Below are 22,196 nucleotides of genomic sequence, written 5' to 3' on the forward strand. Positions count from 1 at the left end.
AAACAAACAAATATAATAAACTTTAAATAAATGTAATTTTAACAGCTAAATAAACAAGGACAGATGACCAAATTTAAAAGCAACACATTTTGAATCAGTTAAAATAAATAACCCACGTAAATGAAAAAATGAAATAACACAACCAAAAAAAAAAAAAGGTACAAAATTGTCACAAGATCCTCCGAAATAGTACAAATAGGTACACAATAAAAAGGTACAATAAAAAAAAAAAAAAGTAATGCAACAGCACATCAGAGGCAGATTTTTCACAAGGCAACCTAGGCACCTGTCTAGGGCCCAGCAGGTCCTAAGGGGCCCCATAAAGATATCCTGGCCATACAAAACATTCTGAGAGGAGCATTGCGCAACTACCACGTGATGTAATGACATCACAGGGACCCGCCCACAATCCCAAAGTCCCTTTGATGTTCTTTGATAGTATAAAAAAATATTTGGATACGCAGAATGGTCTCATCCACTGTAAGTGGGCAGTCAGTTTACTTTAAATGTGACACAGGTATTAATCCTACTTCCAAAGACCTGGAGCCCGATTCAGATTTGTACACAGTGCCGATGGTCACACAGTTTAGCATTTATTGGTAGCCTGTGCATGCGCCCAGGTACTCTAGTGATGCCGCCTGCAATCATCAGCAAAAATATAGTGCTATGGATTGTTGGAGGGAGGAGGGCCCCAAACCGGCATCTTGCCTAGTGCTCCATGAGGTCTACATCCACCTCTGCACTATGTAGAACATTTCCTTCTTAAACGTTTGCATTACAATTATTAATATATATATATTTTACCATTCTATCTCTTTTGAAGTGTTTTGGGCAAGCGCCGTAGCAATTCAATTGTTGCTCTGTTCCGTCACTGTGATGGTCCGGTAACTAGTATATTGTATTTTATACTTGTTAGGTGCATTTTTAAGCTTTTGCATGTCCACATATTGCTTGTGTTAAACTTAGATATGTTGCCATACCCTGGCGGGTATGTGCTGCCGACCACATACCCGCCAGGAAACTGGCGCCTGAATCCCAACAACAATGAGGTTGCCAGAGCCAGAATTCCGACTTCCAGGGTGCCAAACGTACGTCTGCTGGGGCGGGTTAGGGTTACACTGGAGAAGGGGAGGGGGGTTTCGTTTTCGGCAATGGGGGTGGGGTGGGGTTGAGGACGACTAGGGTTAGGCTGTGTGTGTGTGTATGGGGGGGGGGGGGGGGGGAATGGGCATTAAGAACCAGCAGGGAAGGTCAGGCTGCAGAGAGGGTGGGTTAGGTAGCGTTCCCGCTAGCTATATTTCACGGGGCGCTGCGCCCTGCCCGTTTTTCTCCTTTATTGTAGCGCCCTGCCCCTTTTGAAACTATTAAAATGCGCCCTTGTGCCCCCCGCCTATCAGCCGCTGATAGGCTGACAGCCACACTCATCAAGAAGTCAGGACTGAGCGGCCTATCAGCACAGCTGGGGGGGTGGAATGTGGCTGGAAGAGCTGATACGCTGCTAAACTCAGAGAGAGCAGCTTGTAAGCTCTACCAGCTACACCCCGCAGCGCAGACCAGCCGCTCCCCTCCGCTAATGAGAGCGACTGTCAGCTGTTCCGGCGGCACCCCACCGCGCCTGCTCTGACACGCCGCTCACCTCTATGAGAGTGGCGTGTAAGCTCTCTCAGGTGCCTGCCCACCCCGCCTCCTCTTCCAGCCCGCCGTGCTGCCTGACACAAGAAGTTTGTGCTGTCATTCAGTGTAAGTCCCCCCTTTGTGTAAATCAGTCATTATTTCCCCTCATACTGCAGTGTATCTCCTGCTGTTATCACACTATCACCAGCATCTATTCTCTAAGTTGGAGCGTGATATTGTGCATGTGTGTAACATGCACCCAGAGGAAGCCCTCTGCATGCATTATGGCAGTGCGCATAATCCTCTCTCAGTGCCTTCTGGGTGACCTCTCTGGCATTATACCACCCAGGGCCGGGCTGCACCCGCTTACAGATTGTGCTAGCATCAAGGGAAGAGGAGGTGTATGAGAACAACTGGTACTACAATGGTCAAGCCAGGATCTAGCCTATAGGTATTACTCCATCTTTGAGCATATAAGGAGGAAGAATCCTGGGTGACCCCCTCCACAATTGTCCCTGCGGTGGAGGTGTGCTTCGGGTATTGTGGCCTCTCCTTCCTGAAGCTAGCCTGGCAGGGGTGGTATACCAGGTGGGAGGGTTCAGTACACTGCAGACTCTGAGGATTGGGGCATATGATGCGTATGGGATGCAGAGAGATGGGGGCGTGTGCTTGCTATGTGTACAGGATGCAGAGGGATGGGACACGTGCTCGCTGTGTGCAGGTGATGCAGAGGGATGGGATATGTGCTTGCTGTGTGTGTACGGGACGCATAGGTAGTGTTCCCTCCTGCCCATTTGAAAACCTGAAAATGCACCGTCCTTTTGGTGTGTGGCACTGTGCACCATTACGCTGCCCCCCACCGCGCTGATATGCCGCTGAGAACTTTTGGTGTATGCCATCATGTGTAAGAGGCATTACAGTGTATGCCATCATGTGTAAGAGGCATTACAGTGTGTGCCATCATGTGTAAGAGGCATTATGACTAAATATGTAATGGGCATAGCAGAGTATGGGTGTAATCCTAGTGCAGTGTGCAATTTATATATATTTTTGTTTATAATGTAAATTTCTAATATAAAATGTGCCCTCCCGAATGAAAAAAGTGCCCTGCCTGGTGGTCAGCACCCTGCCCTAAAAAAATCCTAGAGTGAACACTAGGGTTAGGGTAAGTATCGGTATTCCCAGCTTCAGGATGCCTGGCGTCGGAATTCTGAACGCCATCATCCCAAACAGTTCCTGTACACTACGTGCCTTTACCCAAGTGGACTCTCTGGTGTTGGGCGAGATAGGCCTTACAGAGAAACCGTTTCCCGCAGACGGAACACGCAAACGGTTTGTTCCCCGCGTGGATTTTCTCGTGCCGCACCAGATCTGATTTCTGAGTGAATCTCTTCCCGCAGCCCTGGCAGCTGTACGGTTTTTCCCCAGTGTGAATCCTCTGGTGTATGACCAGGTGGGAGTTGCTGATAAAACACTTTCCGCAATCTGGGCACACGAAGGGCTTCTCTCCCGTGTGGACGACGTGATGCTTCGCCAGGTGAGATTTCTGGGTAAAGCGTTTATCACACAACGGGCAGCTGAACGGTTTCTCCCCGGTGTGCACCCGTATATGGGCGACCAGCCTGGCGTTGTTGCTGAAGCACTTCCCACATTCGGAACAGTGAAATCGCTTCTCCCCGGTGTGAATGATCTGATGGATGACGAGGTGAGACTTCTGGGTGAAGCACTTTCCGCACAGAGAGCAGGCGAAGGGCTTATCCCCGGTGTGAGTCTTCTGGTGTTTGAAGAGGTTGGAGCTCTGGTTGAAGCATTTCCCGCACTCGGAGCAGGCAAAGGGCTTCTCCCCGGTGTGACTCCGCTGGTGCTTAACCAGGTAAGAGTTACAGGAGAAGCTCTTCCCGCACTCAGAGCATTCAAACGGCTTCTCCCCAGTGTGGATCCGCCGGTGGATGACCAGGTGGGAGAGGCGGGAAAAGTATTTGCTGCAGTGTGGACAGGTATAGTGTTTCAGGGCTTGAGGATCAGAGTGAGCAGGTGAGACCTCTGAGGGGATAGCTTGGTTAGAATTCTGGTCAAGCAAACGTTCCTGAGAGCTTTGGCCTTTGCTTTCGCACAATGATGTACAGTCTATAAAAGAGAATATGAATACATGAATACTTGGTATTTGGCGTGTAGAGGGGGGATAGAGAGAATTGACAGAGAGGGAAGTAGGAAGAGAGGGAGGAAACAAAAGAGAAGAGTGAAGGGGGGAAGATTAGAACCACTTGGCCTAGAACACATGTACACACACACACACACACACACAGGTTAATCATTTTATTTTTTTGTTGGGAGCCGTTAAAACATACCAATAGATTTTTGGAAGGAAACTGGAGTACCCAGAGGGAGCCCATGCAAGCATGAGGAGAACATACAAACTCCACACAGTTAAGGCCATGGCGGGTATCAAAACCATGACCTCAGGCTGTAACGCTAACCATTACACCTTCAGTACTACACCAGGAAAAAAAAACATGTTCCGTGCAGGGACATTTTGTGTGAGGCAAAACCTGACACTATGGGAAATTGAAGAGAGAAAGAGGGAAGTGGGAAAGGGGGAGAAATGGAATCGGGTGAGAGAAAAGTAGACAACAGGGAAGGGGGTGAGCGTGAGTAGGAGGGTACAAGGAGGAAGGTGGGGAGAGACAAGGATTGTGGAGAGAGGGAAGCGGGAAAGAGGGAACAGGAATAGAGAGAGAAGGAGGGGGGTGAGAAGGAAGAAGGAAGTGGTGAGAAGGAAGGTGGAGATAGGGAAAAGGGAGCGGGAAAGAGGAAACAGGGATAGGGAAGTGGGGGGGAGAGAGAGAGAGAGAGAGAGGGGTGGAGTCTAGAGAAGGAGGGGCAATATGGAAATTGGAAAGACGGAACGGGGATAGAGGGATAAGGAAGGGGTGAGAAGGAAGGTAGAGGAAAAGAGAAGGAGAGGAATACATTTATTGGAACCAGGCACGTCTCTTGTTTGGACATACAGTGATAATAAGGCACTAGTTACTGATTAATAGTCTGCAATTTCATAATTCAGTCCATTCAATGACTGCTGCTGTAGGTGTATATCACACGTGTACATTTACATGCACATTTATAAGCTTAAATATTAGTGAGATCCAAGTTCCAGGTAGGCCATAATAAAACACTTTCTATACTGTAAGTAAGCTTATTTGGGTTTCACAATTGTTTTTCGAAAGCTGTGAAAGTCCTGATTGGATGGTAATAGTACAGCTGTATATGGGGGAAAGTGACACAGGCCGTACTCTGACACCTAGGGCCATATGTCGGCAGCTGAGGCCATATGTCGGCAGATAAGGCCGCAATCTGGCAGCCCTGTTGCATGAAGGACCCCATATAGCTAATTTCTTTATAGATTTTCTCACCGATGGAAATATCAATGGACGTTTCTTCCTCTTTAATCCTCACTTCATCTGCCATATAGATCTCATCCTCTTCTTCAGTTTTAGGAACAATATCAACAACTATAATATTCAAGTTCTCCTCCTAACCAGAAGAAAAGAAGATTAAATAACAAATATCCATCTAATGAAACCAATCTTAAGTAAAATTAATAAAATTGTATTTACTGTAATTATTATGTACACAACAACTGAATTGCTCTGTTGGGCACACATTGATTGGCAAGGCTCCCACACAACAATTCAATTCCCTTCAAAGTGAGGCAGAGTTGACAGAACGGGCTGCTCCCACTGGACGGTCATTATACACAGGAGCATGGTACAGTGTGACGCTAGTTTACCGATGTCACATGGACTAATGGACAACCTCTGTATTTTGTGAGGCTTATTTGCTTATCAGTCAGTTGTACTGTGCCAAAAAGGTGGACAGAATTTTGGATGGTAACGGTTATGCTGTGGGAGGGGAGGGTTAGGGCTTGGGTTAAAACACTTCCTGGGACCCAATGAAATTCTGATTAAGGATGCGGCTGTCGGGATTCTGACCATCAGGATATAGATACCAACTCATCAAAACTGATGGCTCTACGGCTGCACATTCTTGCAAGTCAGAGGTCTGGAGCAAAAAACTTAAGGGGGCCCGTTCAGTGGCGTTACTATAACTGTTGTGCGCCCTAACCCCCCCCCCCCCCCCCGCCAAAATTCCGGCAGCGCCCACCTGCCCCTTACCCCTCCAAAAGCTGCTTCAGTGGGATCCCGCACTTGCCTGCGGTCCCGGCTCCAGCTTCTAATGAAAATGGACCATCACAAAATGTCATCCCCCATACAGCAGACAGTTTTTGAGACATACTCAAAAAGTGTCTGCTGTATGGGGGCGGACATTTTGTGATGGTCCGTTTAGATTAGAACAACAAAGCAGAAGCCAGGAGGGGGAAGGCAACAGGGGCAGCGGCAGCAGCACTACAATAGCCCCGCAGACCCCCGGCACCCACACAGTGCCTCCCCGCCACCATAGGGTCTGCAGGGCTATTGTTACGCTACAGGGCCCATTTGTATGTACAGGATGTTGAATGAACTCTAAAATCTCCTCGATGGAGCCTAACTATAGTGGAAATGGAGCCAGTCATAACAGAAGCTCTCTCCTTAGCAGCACAAGTCTACCACCGCCCAACCCCCACCAGGAGTTATGGCTCTTACAGGGCTTTTCAGGGTCGGTGTAGAGAAAACTGGAACTAAAATGCTCACCACTGACTGGTGTTTGAAGCCCTCTAAGGAACACATTAAATCAAACTTCTTCCTATAAAAGAACCCTCTTTATGGCAACAGCGCCATTCAGTTCTTACCGAGCAATCACGTGACGTTATATCTTCTTTCCTGAACGCCGGTGACTTTATGGGATGGGGACATCTCTCTGGGGTACTTCTCTCACCGGATATATCTGTAGAACACACAGGCGGTAACAGAATACTTTGTTGGTGCAGGATTTATCAGTGGAGGTGTACATCTAGTTAGGTCTCTTACCCAGTGATGCAAGTGGTTGGCGATTCCCCACCATCACGTCCTTATACAGATCCTTGTGTCCCTCTAAATACTCCCACTCCTCCATGGAGAGATAGACAGTGACATCCTGATACCTTATAGGAACCTGACAGACATACAGTCATCACCCAGACACATCCCCAGTGTTACTGTATAATGCCCCATTCCCAGCAGTCACCTCTCCAGTCACATCCCCCGGTTTTACTGTATAATGTCCCATTCCCAGCAGTCACCTCTCCGGTCACATCCCCCGGAGTTACTGTATAATGTCCCATTCCCAGCAGTCACCGTTCCAGTCACATCCCCCGGTGTTACTGTATAATGTCCCATTCCCAGCAGTCACCTCTCTGGTCACATCCCCAGTGTTACTGTATAATGCCCCATTCCCAGCAGTCACATCCCCCGATTTTACTGTATAATGTCATATTCCCAGCAGCCACCTCTCCGGTCACATCCCCCGGTGTTACTGTATAATGCCCCATTCCCAGTAGTCACCTCTCCGGTCACATTCTCCGGTGTTACTGTATAATGCCCCATTCCCAGCAGTCACCTCTCCAGTCGTATCCCCCCCCCCCCCCAATCCCAGCAGTCACCTTTCCGGTCACATCCCCCAGTGTTACTGTATAATGCCCTATTCCCAGCAGTCCCCTCTTCAGTCACATCCCCCCAATCCCAGCAGTCACCTCTCCGGTCACATCCCCCGGTGTTACTGTATAATGCCCCATTCCCAGCAGTGACCTCTCCGGTCACACACCCCCCCCCCCCCCAATCCCAGCAGTCACCTTTCCGGTCACATCCCCCCCAATCCCAGCAGTCACCTTTCTGGTCACATCGCCCGGTGTTACTGTATAATGCCCTATTCCCAGAAGTCACCTCTCCAGTCATATCCCCCCAATCCCAGCAGTCACCTCTCCGGTCACATCCCCCGGTGTTACTGTATAATGCCCTATTCCCAGCAGTCACCTCTCCAGTCATATCCCCCCAATCCCAGCAGTCACCTCTCCGGTCACATCCCCCCAGTGTTACTGTATAATGTCCCATTCCCAGCAATCACCTCTCCGGTCACATCCCCCGGTGTTACTGTATAATGTCCTATTCCCAGCAGCCACCTCTCCGGTCACATCCCCCGGTGTTACTGTATAATGTACCATTCCCAGCAGTCACATCCCCCGGTGTTACTGTATAATGTACCATTCCCAGCAGTCACCACTCTGGTCACATACCCCGGTGTTACTGTATAATGTCCCAATCCCAGCAGTCACCTCCCCAGTGTTACTGTATAATGTCCCATTCCCAGCAGTCACCTCTCCAGTCAGCAGCTGAATGATTTTGTTGGTGAGTTCCAGGATCTTCTGCTCCTCGTCTCTCCCATGTATCAGTGAGTGAGGTGGGGGCTCAGTGATGGGACTCTGGGTCTTTCTCTGCTCTCCTGACACCTGGGGACGGCTGATGTTGTGTGTCACACCATCACTAGATTTCTTCAGCATGGTGTAATCCTGCATATAGAGAGACACCCCAGTATACATGACTATGCAGAAACAAATCATCATTATGGAACAAACTGAGGTCAGTGGGACATTTCTCAAGTCAAATCCCTACTACATAAATACATTAGTGATATCACAGAAGCACTCCCAGACTCACCTCCCCGGTCAGCAGGTAGATGATCTCCAGGGTGAGGTGTAATATCCTCTCAGTCATGTGACTTGTGTCTTTGTCCATCCTCACTGAGTTGGTCAGATACTCGATACAGGGCACTTCCTTACTGCAATGAGTGATGTTCACATGAGTGCTGTTCCTTGCATCTGACAGAATAAGAGGGGGGGGGGGATCATAAAAAAAACTTTATTAATTATTTCGTGTCTTTAACCCCGACGTTCTTACGCTCATGTGTCAGACCCGTACTGCACATACACAGTGCAGATCTGCAATGGCAGACACAGCAGCACAGCATCAGTTTGTCAGGTATTGACAATCTGCTGCCGTCTGGGAACGGGAAGGGGGCAGCGATGGCCTCGGGTTCCCAAATTAGAGGCATGTAACCATCGTTCGGAGACAGGACTGAATTCAGACCCTAGATCAAGACATTGTGAACATACCATTCAGGTAGTCATGATTTCTATCAACATACTGCATGTCAGCTTTTTTGACATTGTCGTCATGATGTGACATACCACACCAACACCTTCTCTCCCTGTGCTACCCGCATCTTCTCCATCTGTATTACAGTTACATTAAATAATTACACAACACCACAGTCTGCTCCACCTGCACATCAACAGGATCCTTGGCTTCCATGCATATAAAAGATACAGATTTAATTACTAAAGATAGATGAAATGGTATAATCATGGGGGGAGTCTTTTTTCCTATGCACACCATGCTTCCTGTGAAGCATAGCCCTGAAGGAGGCTGCAGGTTGAGAGCCCAGTGCAGCATATAATTGCAGCCAGCATTGCATTATACCACATACAACATGGACCAGACATATATAATATATAGTATTTAAAATAAACCACTGGGGACTTCTCACCCTCCTCCCACAGGACCAAAGCTTCTCTTCTCTCTTTGTACTATGTATGTATCCCTAAAGTCGGCAGCTGCTTGTGATGACAGCAGCAATACGTGGCCTGGTAGGTAACCCTGGGAAATGTAGTATATAGTAACACAGCTAGCTTCTTTATTTAGACACTTCTTACAAAACTGTCTCCAGTTTGTGTTATGATTGTATGGCGTCGGCCATTTTGACGAAGACCGTAACAGTGGCTGCCGCCCGCTCTGCTTCCCGGATGTAGAAGTGTGGAATGGGCAGGATGGCTTGGCCTCTAGTGGATACAATGCTGCTGTTATTAAGCTGATGGTTGCTGATATTATAGTATAATGACTGGGCTTCTATTTACTCATATAAGGCCGGGACCAAGTATTAATATAAAGGGAATTATGTGTATTTATGCTAAGATCTTCAGTTCTGTCACAGCCTTACAATACCTATATAATAGCTGTATAATTGAGAGGTGGGATGAGATGTAAAAATGCCTCCTGCTTGGGGACAGACTTCTATTGTACAATCTGGCAAATAACAGACGAGATCAAACAAGTCTTCCAGGTTATGGAAGCACCAAAAATAAAATAAGAGACTGCTAAAGCCAGTAAGTCAAATGGAACGCAGTCCCGGAAGAATGTTGGAACGCAACTCAGGAAGGACTGTATGCTAGAACGCAGACCAGGAAGTGTGTTGAAACGCAGAGCAGGAAGTTCAATCGAGCGCAGATCAGGTAGATAAATGGATCCCAGATGGAAAAGTGAACGTGTTATCGTTTTATAGTTAAAAAAGGAATCTCTGATTCACATTCACTACAGGAAAGGTAAATATAATGGTTTAGTAACATTATTCCTATTAAACTGAGCAGATATCTTTTTTATTGTCTGTATTTCAACCGGATTCAACGTTCTCTGGTATTTGCAATCTATCGACAACAGGCTCAGATTTCTTTACTAATGCCAAAATTCCTGCTAATTCAGGTGACAGAGGACTGTTAATGGGTGATAGTTGGGCATCAATGATGCATGTGCATGGTCCAAAGGTCATGTGGTTTTAGTTGCCCTTTATAAGGGGAGTTGTATTTGCACTTATCAGTGTGCACTTTTGATGATGAATCTGCAGCATCCACAAGCATATGCCAGGGTTGCCGACCCTCCCGGAATTCCCGGGAGTCTCCCGAAAATCGTGTCCCCCTCCCGGCCCCCCGGAAGGGTGGGCAACCCTCCCGGAATCTGGGGGACCCCCCTGAACCCACCGAATCGCGGCATGTAAATGACGCAATCTGCGGGTCTCAGAGGAGGGGGCGGAGCTAAAATGGCACAATCGCGTCATTTTAGCCCCGCCCTCTCCATGGATATCAGTAATTTCTACTATTTCCCGTAGTGGGGGCGGGGCTTAATGACGTCACCGTCAAGCCCCGCCCCCCGATCGGGTAAGCAAAGTCTCCTCTCCGGGCTTCTCCCGGAGAGGAGCATTAAAAAGTCGGCAACCCTGGCATATGCCCTTATTCAGATCTGATTGCAGTACAAAATTGTTTGGAAAATGGGCAAAACCATGTGCACTGCAGATGTAACCTGTGCAGAGAGAGTTAAATTTGGGTGGGGTGTGTTGAAACTGAAATCCAAATTGCAGTGTAAAAATAATGCAGCCAGTATTTACCCTGCACAGAAACAAAATAACTCACACAAATCTAACTCTCTCTGCACATGTTACATCTGCCCCACTTGCACTGCACATGGTTTTGCCCATTTTCCAAATTTGTACTGTGATCAGATCTGAATAAAGACCATAGTGTCTGCGAACGCAGTTGTGCGCATGCATCCTCGGGGCGGCTGACATCACATGATGACAGTGCCCGCCCCCAATTCATATAGACTTCCTTTTCAGAGCGAGGGTGGTGCTTATACACAGCCTAGCGAGCAGGTCTGAATAAGGCCCTCTATAGTTGGTACATGTGTGTGTTGGCTTTGTTACTGTGTAGTAAGGCTATAGGTTTGTTGAATCAGAATTGAGGAAAATGTTATTCCTGGGTCCAGCCCGAGCAGCCGAACACGGTTTTTGCATCACAGGGGCTTGAAACACATTCACACCACTGGCATGACTTGGATATTGCAGGGGATTACCTCTACCAGTGCTTGGAGATGATGGACACTCTCTCTATACAGTGAATGGAAATTAGGTCGGAAAGCCCAGGTTACTTGTTCACAGAGCCCGATTCATCCCACTGACAGCCATAACTGATAACAATGGGCTAGATGTATGAAGCAGTGGTAAGGAAGGAGGAGTGGCCTATGGCAACCAATCAGCTGCTCTGTATAATTTTATAGTATGCAAATCATAGATGTTACTTCAGTGTTGATTGGTTGCCTTGGGCCACTTCTCCTCTGACTCACGTCTCCTCCATACTTGCCTACTTTTATCTTCACCTTTCCGGGAGAAGCCCGGAGAGGCAACACATCAGGGGGGCGGGAGCAAGGCTGACATCACTTGGCCCCGCCCCCCATGACGGAACCTCCGTGATTCGCGGGCCGTGAGGGAGGGGGCGTGGCTTAAATGACGCGAAATGCCGCGATCGCGTCATTTAAGCCCCGCCCCCTCCCCGCGGACCCGCGATTTCATGTAATTTTAACCAGCGGGCAAGGATGGAGCGGGGCAAATCCCAGAATGCGGGAGACTTGCCCACCTTCCCGGGGGGCCGGGAGAAGGACCCGATTTCCGGGAGGCTCCCGGCCATTCCGGGAGGGTAGGCAAGCCTGGTCTCCTCCCTTATCACTGCTTCATACATCTACTCCAATATCATCCCCTCATCAATCATTAACTCTTTCTAATTGACTCCTTCAGCTCTTCATAATAATGTATGGAAATATAATTGATGATGTGATGATATTTAATAAAGGGGTAAGGAAGTTAGGTGCAGATTTATTAAACTTGGAGAAGAGATAACTGGAGATAAAGCGGAGAAAAGGTAAAAGGAGATAAAGCACCAGCCAATCAGCTGTGTTTGAAAAAGACAGTTGGGAGCTGATTGGCTGGTGCTTTATCTCCTTTTACCTTTTCTCCGCTTTATCTCCAGTTTATCTCTTCTCCAAGCTTAATAAATCTGCCCCTAACTTCCTTACCCCTTTATTAAATATCATCACATCATCAATTATATTTCCATACATTACCCCCATAATTACCGCCTTCATTAGCTTAACCCCTTGAGTGGTATGCCCGGAAAATTTCCAGGCATACCTCTAATATACAATAGGTGCGTGCCAGTGGTGTCCAGGTGTGCACCACTGGTGCAGCACCTCTAGAGCCCAACCCCCCCCCCCCCCGGTCACCTTTGCTCCGGCGTACCGATCGCCAGCCAGCTGTCACTCATTTTACAGTGACGTCAGCGGCAAACCTCCCCCAGCCCGCCGCCGTCACTGCTGAATGTGACGGGCGCCCGGTTAAGGCAGCAGGGACAGCAGCGGCAGGGAAGCTCCGGCGTACTAACACCGGAGCAGAGGTGAGGGAGGGGGGCTTCCAACTTCCTGTGGGGGGTTTTGCTGGGGCAGGACAAACCTGCCCTGGTAGGTTTGTCCTGCCCCAGCAAAACCCACCACTCAAGGGGTTAATTAACCCCTTTGCTGCGGAGGATGAGTGGGGCTTGTCCTATGGATATGCAGCTCCACTCCTCCTCTGCAGCGAAAGATGGGGGTACCCTCTTTCAAATGGTGTCAACATAAAATCTATTATCTGGTACTCCCCCAACCTGGAAACTAATATTTAAGGGGCACCTATTTTATAAAGGGGGGGGGGGGTCCTTCTATCAAATGTTGGGGCCTCTTAGTGCTTAATGGCGTCTCTAAACATATCAACAACCATAGTTGAAACCACGAGTCCCCACTTTTCAAATGACGTGCCCCAACCCTTAACAGCTATTGTGCCAGATTCTCTAAGCTTCAAAAGTGATAAAATGGAGAGTGATAAACAGCCAGCCAATCAGCTCCTGTCTGATATTTTTCAAACACAGTCTGTGACATGGCAGGTAGGAGCTGATTGGCTGGCTGTTTATCACTCTCCATTTTATCACTCTTGAAGCTTAGAGAATCTGGCCCAATTGTCTGGTGATCGCATGCAAAAAGAGAAAAAGGGATGGAGAATGCAGCGCTGGGGGGTCTTTTGCAAATATTAATGAAAAATAGATTGGATGATCTTTACATATTTAATATAATAAGATAAATACACAATTAATCGTAAACCATGGTATTAAAGCAATACAATGGTGAGTCACCCACTTCCACAGTTATAGCAGCAATTTAGGGAGACTCCGTTCCTATTGTTACCCAAACAGTTTATAGAATGAGATAGTTACCGCCCCTGGTTGGGTATGCTGACGTTTGTGTCCATAGAGTCCAAGTGGTCTGAAGTTGGACCCCACTGTGGAAGATGTGGAAGGTACAAGCAAATAAAAGTGACCTTCAAGTCACTTCCATATGCGTGTACGGTGGGACGGGTATGGGTGGGCAGCTGACATCCTGACCCTTACACACGCGTCACCACCTCATTACCATGGTAACGCCCATGAAACGCAGGGCGTTCCCATATGGTAATGGGGCTCCACGGCGCCCCCCGCCCTTCTCCGCCCCCCAGCTCGCCGTGTAGGGTCTGTGCACCCGGCAAACCGAATGTTTACCATGGGTGCACGCACCCTGCGTGAGCACATGAGCAGAAACGCGCATGCACAGAAGACCGAATGAATATGAATAACCCCCAGTTTCTGATTGGTTGCACAATGCAACATCCCATGTGAAAGGGAACTCTCATCTTAGTCACTTTACCCCATAGTTTTTGACGTGCCAACATGTGTATGCAGGCTATTTTTAGCCTGCATACATGCCACTTTCGCAGCACCCTGCTAAAACACCCTGCCTGTGCCATCACCGTCACCACGTGAATAGATGCCCTGCACAAGCACACGACATCTATTCACATTAACCAGAGAGCTTGGGGGAAGCCAGGCTCCTCCATAGGTGCCGGGTACGCCCCCATCGGCGGCGTTGGTGGCACCACCTGTTCCTATATTGACATTGGTGACACCAGTGGGGCCGTCAAGGCCCACATCCCTCCACACTCATGCTGCCTCTGGGTCCCGGCGCCCAGCCCTGATTCTAACTAAATTACTGGGTGTGGATCGTATTGTCGACCCGACTTAGGTCGACAAGGTTGACATGGGACAAGGTCGACAAATGCGTTAGGTCGACTTGGGTTAGGTCGACAGGTCGACATGTTTTTTTTGACCCAAATGTCGACATGGACACAGTTGGAAGCCAACCGCCGCCCCTTGCATCTCTCGTTTCACTCGCGATGCTTCGGGCACACTATTTTATTCTTCCACCACGCCCTAGTGGATGGTAGGGCATGAAATACCGCCTGTCGGCTCAAAAAAACAGTGAAAAACCCATGTCGACCCTGCGACCTGTCGACCTAACCCATGTCGACCTAATGTATTTGTCGACCTAAAACCATGTCGACCTTGTCCCATGATGTTGACCTTCATCCATGTCGACCTAGAACCCTGTCGACCTTGTTGCCTGTTGACCCAACGGTGTCGACCTAATGACTGTCGACCTATGTCAGGTCGACAATACGACCATATCCCAAATTACTATATAAATACCCTAAGCACCAGGGTGAGAAAACCCTCAGCGGCAAAGGAGTTAAAAGCATTAGGGGCCCATTTATCACAGATCGCATTTACAATGTGATCTGGGCGGATTGTTACCACCCAGGATAGCATTGTAAAAATGTGATCCTATTGGCGGGATGTATCATTCCTGGCGCACAGGGACAGGGCTCCGAAAGGAGCCTGTCCATGCGATGTGCTGAGCCGGGGGGGGGGGGGGTGTGTCTGCACATGTGTGGTTAGTGCTGACCCCTTACCGACCCCACTAACCGCACTGCCCCAGCGGAAGTGCAATCTATAGCCCATAGGCTACAATGGGCTACCGCCATCTCAGAATGGCATTAGCCCAGGGATGCGAAGCGCTGCTGCCCGATGTTGATACATCGGCCAGCTTCGCATCCCCCCATAGTAACCTATGGGGGAAGCAGCCGGTGGCAGTGCAGGAGGGATCGCAGCAGGGATCAGAGATTCTTGCTGTGGTCCCTCCTGATACTTTCCAGTGATACTTAATATTTTCTGCTATTATCCGCAAATATTGTATGATAAATGGGCCCCTTAGTATGATAAATGACCCAATTATCCTCAAAAAAAAACTTATTCTAAAAAGTAGTTTCTCTTAACTATGACCAACCACCTACAGTACCTCCTTATCTCCCCTCCGCTCCCTCACCTGTTGCGGATCTACTTACTCTATGTGCGCGCTGCTGTCACAGCCACGGGGCAGAAGAAACATCTGCGCCTCCATTTGAAGGCATCAACAGAAGAGGTAGGAGCTGAACAATGCAGCCTGCTCCACACCTTTATATGTTTGGCAACAACGTGGGGCTGGGCCCTGGTGGTCTTTCCCTGAGTCTGGGGTCCCCAACCTACAGCATATGTGTGACCATGGCCCTGATTCACACCTGATCGCACTCTCACAAATTGGGCGCTGCGTCCAGCGGTCAGCTAAGACGCCACCCCGCTAGAATTAAATCCGCCTGTGATCACTGAGCAAATGGATGTGTACGGCTACAGCCGTGCAAATATGTCCAAAACCCATCGTAACAGGCTCACCATCGATGTTTTTTGCACAGTACACAGTCATTGCTGGTTCAGAGTAGCACTAGACTTAGCAGTGCGATGGAAAAAGGCATATACGGCCTGAAGCTGACATCACACACCCCTCCCTAAAAAGCTTAGGTACGCCTGCAGTTTCCCTAATCCTCCCAGCGTTTTTTTTTTTTTTCGGCACACCTACCGTTTTTCTTGGCACTCCCACTAAATGGTAGGTTACCACCTCCAGACGCCTACTTCCTGTCAATCACTCTGCGAACGGCGGGCATATAGAAATAGTTGCAGGATGTCCTCGCGCATGAGTTTTACGGACGTAAATTAACAAAATACATAATTAATCAATTAAGTAAATGTCACCAAAGGTCACGACTACTGTCCAATGGATGAAGTTCATTGTAAAGGGGACAATTACAATATCCCGATACATGATTTCCAGGTAGATGGAATTTTTATATTCTAATGATGAATGTAAGTTTATGACCTGATAATGTTACTATGAAGTATTTAGGGGTATATGTATTCCTGTATCGTTATGCTTTATTGCTATAATGTTACACATGTAGGGTCCAGTTCAGGGAGATGTGAAGATTATGGAGGAGGCTAGTCCCGCAGAACTCGGCCTCCGTGAGTAATAATAATACAGGATATATGCAGCCATTCTCCTTGTTCTGTCACTATTTACTACCCCTTATGAAGTCCTAAGGATGAAACGCGTCGGTTGATTCCTGAACATATCTCATTTTAAAAGATAAGCTCCTATAATTTTCTTTTTATGTCTTACTAGTAAAAAGTCCATCAAAATGACAGCTCCTGCAATGTACTTTTACTTTGAGCTGTGGCAGTTTTTACTTTCACTTTGAGCTGTGATTGTTTTTAGCCCACAAACTCTCCACCCCACCCCCAGCCCCTTTCTGCTCCTACCTCCAATCTCTGTCTTCACAGCTCCCTCTCCCCATATCCAGCAAGATTGAAGCAGATCAGTGTCCCTGCAAAAAGTGCTGTCACTTTCTATTTTTTTAGCACACAAAGGAGTAATTTGGTCTGTTGAGTGCCCACTAGTGGTCACAGGCAGTACTTTAGGTACTTATGTAGTATCTGGGCGCCCGATTTTAAGATCGGGTCGGAAAATTGCATTTAATCGTATCGCATGCGATTCGATGCAATTTTCCATAGGATTCAATGTTAACATGGTCCTGTTCATTTCTCCACTATCCAAGAGGGCATAGAGTTGATATTATATAGTGTAGCGAGCGCAGCGCGGCGAGCGGCCGCGGACTTCTTAAAATGTTTTCCGCATCCGCTCGCCACGTTTCGGGCTCGGTGTCTCGCTCGCCACGCTATATAAAATCAACTCTATGCCCACTTGGATAGTGGGGAAATGAACAGGACCTTGTTAACATTGAATCCTATGCAAAATTGCATCGAATCGCATTGCATGCGATGCGATTTTGCCGAAAAATTAGTAAGCTTTTTATGTATATATAGAACTTTAATGTTTTTTAGTACCAGTTGCCCCTTTTATACAATATAGATACACTGAATTCCCCCCTAAATCTTTATTGAGCTTGTCTAATAGCGTTTTTTGATTTTTTTTGTCCTTCGGTTCTTCCCCTATTTTTAATTGTTTAATAGTGTTTATCTTCTTTGCAAAGCACCTCCGCCCAGACACAAGGTCCCATCTAAGTGGCCACAACCTTCCCCGCAGGATAAGGGACATATTGCGGGTGAGTTGTTTTAATAATAATTAGATTTATAAGCAAACTCATGCAACAAAAACAAAAATGTTTCATTTACAAATATGTTTGTATGATGGACTTGCCAAAAGTGGGCCATACATCTACCCGGCAAATCCCTGACACCGCTTCATTCTTGAGGTTATCGGTGGTTTCTTGAGGTATCGGCAAATGCTATGTGTTAAAAACACCCGACTTGCCCATTCCATTTATTTTTGAGATGGAAGCAGTGATTCTAGGATTTACAACATCTTTTGCTGATGGCCGACCCAGGCATCAGTAGAATGGGGAATTGCCCCAATAGATGCCTAATGTAATGTAAAGATTTGCCAGGTGGGGCCTTTATGCAAAAAAAGCCAGTGGCCACACAGTGAGGGAGGGGGGGGGGGGTCCACACAATAGTACCAATATGTTTTGCACATTATGCCCACACAGTATGGCTTCTTATTGCACCTTATGCCCACACAGTATGGCCCCTTATGGCACATTATGCCCACACATTATGCCCACACAGTATGGCCCCTTATTGCACATTATGCCCACACAGTATGGCCCCTTATTGCACATTATGTCCACACAGTATGGCCCGTTGTTGCACATTAAGCCCACACAGTATGGCCCCTTATTACACATTATGTCCACACAGTATGGCCCCTTATTGCACATTATGTCCACACAATATAGCCAGGCTGGTCAGTAGGGTTAATGCTTTGGCCGCGGGACCTTATATAATAAATTTCCCCCGGCTGTGGCATTACCCTGCTGGCTGGTTGGGCCTGGGGCTGCTTCCTAAAATACGGGGGACCCCTACTCATTTTGGCCCCCGTATTTTGGGAACCAGCCCCGGCCCTGGAGCCTGGGGTTGATCTTTAAAAATCAGGGAACCCCTATTTGTCCGGTTTCCTGTTTGTTTGTTTTTTTTTTATTACCAGCCCCGGCTCTCTCAGCCTGGTGCTGGTTACGGCTGTGGGGGGGCCCCCACGCCATTTTTTTATTTATTTAATTATTTTTCTTTCTATATTTTTTACACTGAAGCCTGCACGGATCTGACTGATCCGTGCAGGCTAAAGCGAAATATGACAGGAAAATGAAGTGTATTTATGTCCCATCTATTGCCCAGGGACATAAAAGATAAATAATAGATGTAATAGACTGATATACTAGCTTCAATAAACTGTTGCTCCTATTTATCTTTTATGTCCCAGGGCAATAGATGCCCACACTAAGCACTATATGTATTGATAGTGCCCATTGTTGTCTCTCGATATCCCCCCCCCCCTTTCGACAAAAGAACCTGATTTAAAATACACTTTTTTTCTACATAGATTGATGAAATATATATGTGTATCTTGAATGAATTACATTTAATTACTTCTTTCTCTCTCTTGTAACCTCAGGCCAAAACAGAAAGAAAAACAAAAATCACAACGTTTTTGCCGTTTTGTATATATCAACAGTATCTGGTTCCGTCTTTTCTGGACCATAATATGCCACTATACACATAGTGGACTCTCCAAAAATGGCGGAGATGGCTCCCCCTACATTAAGTAAAACCACACTAGAAACCGGAACTTCCGGTCTTTGGCTATGCGTGTCACAGGTACCGGAAGTAGTGACAGACGCGCGGCATACTGACAAGGTAGCCGCTGCGTCTGTCTGCATGCCATTAGACCGGTCCTCCATCTCTGACAATGGTGGACCTATCTTATGATCGGTCACTGCGTCCCTATTAATCATCCACTAACATATCACGTATTTTGCGTTCCAAAAACCGGAAATGCCCCGCAAAATGCCGTTTATTGTATCTACATGGTCCATTTTTGTGTAAACAAACCACTTACAGTTTGTTTTAATATATTGACTGCCTTCTGTATCCTGCATTGTGCTTTAGATTGAACATTATATGTTATTATATGTGTTTTACTATTGACCAATTGAGTAGCAAGTTCTTTGGAGGTCAAAGTTTCACTTCCTGTTTTAAGGTATAAATAACTGAGACTCCATCCACCAAGTCATACCTTTGAAAAAGTCATCTGTGGATGACGAAACGCGTCAACTCTTACCCCTGGATACCTTTGGTGGATACAAATTGGATTACAAATTCTTCCATACCCACTTGGACCAACTCCCTCCACGCCAATCTTTTTGCCCACTGGACATTCAAGGGACACCACCACCTGTTCATTCTGGAGCCGTTCTTTCCGTGAGTAAACAACATCTATGCTCACGACGTGATACATTACATCTGGCTATCCAACAGGTTAATGGAGACCCACCAAACCAGTTAACTCACATCAACTTGGCAAAAACTGTCTAAAAGGGAGTCCACATAGGAACAAGTGTGACTTTATTTTTCCCCAAGTATCCATCCCCCACTATATAGGGGCTGTTTCGTGCACAGTGCAATATACCATCACTAGATGCTTTTAGCAATTATATGCTCTTATGTGATTTATGTGTACTTTTTATTTGTTTATTAAATTGTTTTTATATGATGATATCCAATTGGTCAGGATTGTAATTTTTTCATTAATTAGCGCTCCACCACCCCATTTTTTCCTCATTGCCGGGGGGTTACATGCTCGTTGCCTGGGGATAGATATGTGTATATATATATATATATATATATATATATATATATATATATATATATATATATATATATATATATACATAGATACACACATACAGAGTACCACAACACTCGCCATCCCTGCGAATGGGGTGCAAGCAGCACTCGCCATTCCCAGGTTGGGGTGAAGTGGCCTGTGACCACATGCTCTAATAAATACAAATACAGGGACTCAACACTCTCCATAATGAACTAACTCACCTTAGTATACAATTAATCAAATAAATAATGGGGTTTTAGTTCATGAATTGATCAATGCATTTAAGCATATATAGCCACCAACACCTCAATCAATCAACTCACCACTGGTAGTGAGTTGATTGATTGAGGTGTTGGTGGCTATATAATGCGTTTTCAGTATCATTGTCATTGGGTAATCGGAGTGTAAGATCACATGACATCTTTGTTGCACCAATTAATAAGTGACAATAGCGATGACAGGAGTGTTGCTGGACCACACTGGGCAGCAGAAGGTCTGTGGCTGCTGTATGGGGATTATGGCCCTCACCTGAGCCTGCCTGTGGCTTATTCAAGGGGGGTAATGTGTGCTGCCCAAGAGGGGCTCCTACCTCTTCAGTGGCTGCGGCCTCTGCAGTGCAGGACACCACTGGCAGCCTGTGCTCTCTTCCAGCAGCCTCCACTTCCCAGTACCGACACCAGAGCCTCACACCGCCAGCGGCTTCCTCCCTGCATCATGGCCCCAGACTCAGGAGGCCACTGTGGGGCTCTCAGCGGCTGCTCCTCCGTGACTGCAGCCCCGGTGGGACTCGCCGCACAGCGCACGGGAGACACAGTGACGCAGCATCACACAGCGCGGGAACTCTGCATCTATTGGCTGCTGGGTGGAGCTGCTGCCATGTGCTCCCTGTTATGATGCTCTTGCTGGGCCAGGTGGGGACACTGGATGAGCAGCCACCAGTGACATCGGGAGGAGTCTAGGAATGTGTCCATCGTTGCCATTGCCATCAATGCTTTTACCTATCAATGAACATCCATTTTCTTTGACATGGGGGTGGGGCTTCACGGTGTCAGGGACGGAGCTATGTTCTGTGTCCCGGCCCCTTGGGGAAAAAAGAAAAATAACTTTTTCCTTCAGCCTATGGTGGACCACTGGTACCATGGGATATTCTAGGTCAGGGTTCGCCGGGTAGCTCGCCGGGACTTTTCCAGCAGCTCGGGGCTGTTTCAGTGACCTCCTGCCACGTAGCGGTTCCTTGCTTGACGGCAGGAGGTCAGAAAGTGATTTAATGCCGCTTTTGTGGTCCTGACCTGGCGGCAGTAACCTCCTGCCGCGTAGCGTTTCCATCCTCACTTGGCGGCAGGAGGTCTGAAAGTGACTTCATGCCGCATGACCAGCGCACTTTCTTATCGACGCCACAGCCTCTGCTCAGCGTGATTGTTGTTGCAGCCTCTGCTCAACTCTTACATTAGGTTAAAAAAAATGAAAACTGTGTGTGCGCAAAGTACATACATTAGGTGACTCCAGCCTGCACTCCGTTTTCACTACTTGAGGTATAATGGGCGTCATGTGTGTGGCATATGTATAATGGAGCATCACGGTGTGGGGCATATGTATAATGGGCATCATGTGTGTGGCATATGTTTAATGAAGCGTCACGCTGTGGGACGTTTGCATAATGGAGCGTCGCGTTGTGGGGCATATGTACTGTATAATGTGCATCATGTGTGTGGCATATGTATAATGAGCATCCAGGTGTGGGGAATATGTATAATGGAGCATCACGGTGCGGGGCATATTTATAATGGGCATCACAGTATGCGGCATAGGTATAATGGGCATCACGGACTGCACTATTGGGGTCATGTGTATCTGGCACTGTACTATTGGGGACATATGTGTATCACATCTCCATTTTCCATGGCCGCACCACATGTGGCTACAGCTCTTAGAGAGCTGACTATGCCCTCATATTGGAAAAAATGGGGGATGTAGCCTCGTAGGAGTTCCACGGTAGTAGGTGAA

General features: G+C 47.4%; 1 protein-coding gene and 1 long non-coding RNA gene across 2 annotated transcripts in view; one reads left to right on the top strand and one right to left on the bottom strand.

The window, feature by feature from the left end:
- The window catches only part of LOC146009564 (uncharacterized), a 42,064-nt gene extending 32,755 nt beyond the window's left edge, over nt 1-9,309 (bottom strand). The window contains exons 1-7 of the mRNA XM_083150010.1: nt 9,130-9,309; nt 8,241-8,401; nt 7,901-8,092; nt 6,579-6,702; nt 6,401-6,495; nt 5,025-5,145; nt 2,859-3,741 (exon numbers count right to left, since the gene is read on the bottom strand). Coding sequence (XP_083006136.1) covers nt 2,859-3,741; nt 5,025-5,145; nt 6,401-6,495; nt 6,579-6,702; nt 7,901-8,092; nt 8,241-8,318 — 1,493 coding nt within the window. The 5' untranslated portion in view covers nt 8,319-8,401; nt 9,130-9,309. The remainder of the gene's footprint in view (nt 1-2,858; nt 3,742-5,024; nt 5,146-6,400; nt 6,496-6,578; nt 6,703-7,900; nt 8,093-8,240; nt 8,402-9,129) is intronic.
- A 49-nt stretch (nt 9,310-9,358) lies between these two features.
- Nucleotides 9,359-20,060, top strand: LOC146010231 (uncharacterized). Its single transcript, XR_014444746.1, has 3 exons — nt 9,359-9,961; nt 17,500-17,571; nt 18,978-20,060. It is a non-coding gene; the product is annotated as an uncharacterized LOC146010231 (long non-coding RNA).
- Nucleotides 20,061-22,196: the final 2,136 nt, after the last annotated feature.

Source organism: Crinia signifera, chromosome 6 (assembly GCF_055691185.1).
Source record: "Crinia signifera chromosome 6, ASM5569118v1, whole genome shotgun sequence".
In the NCBI taxonomy this organism is placed as follows: domain Eukaryota; kingdom Metazoa; phylum Chordata; class Amphibia; order Anura; family Myobatrachidae; genus Crinia; species Crinia signifera.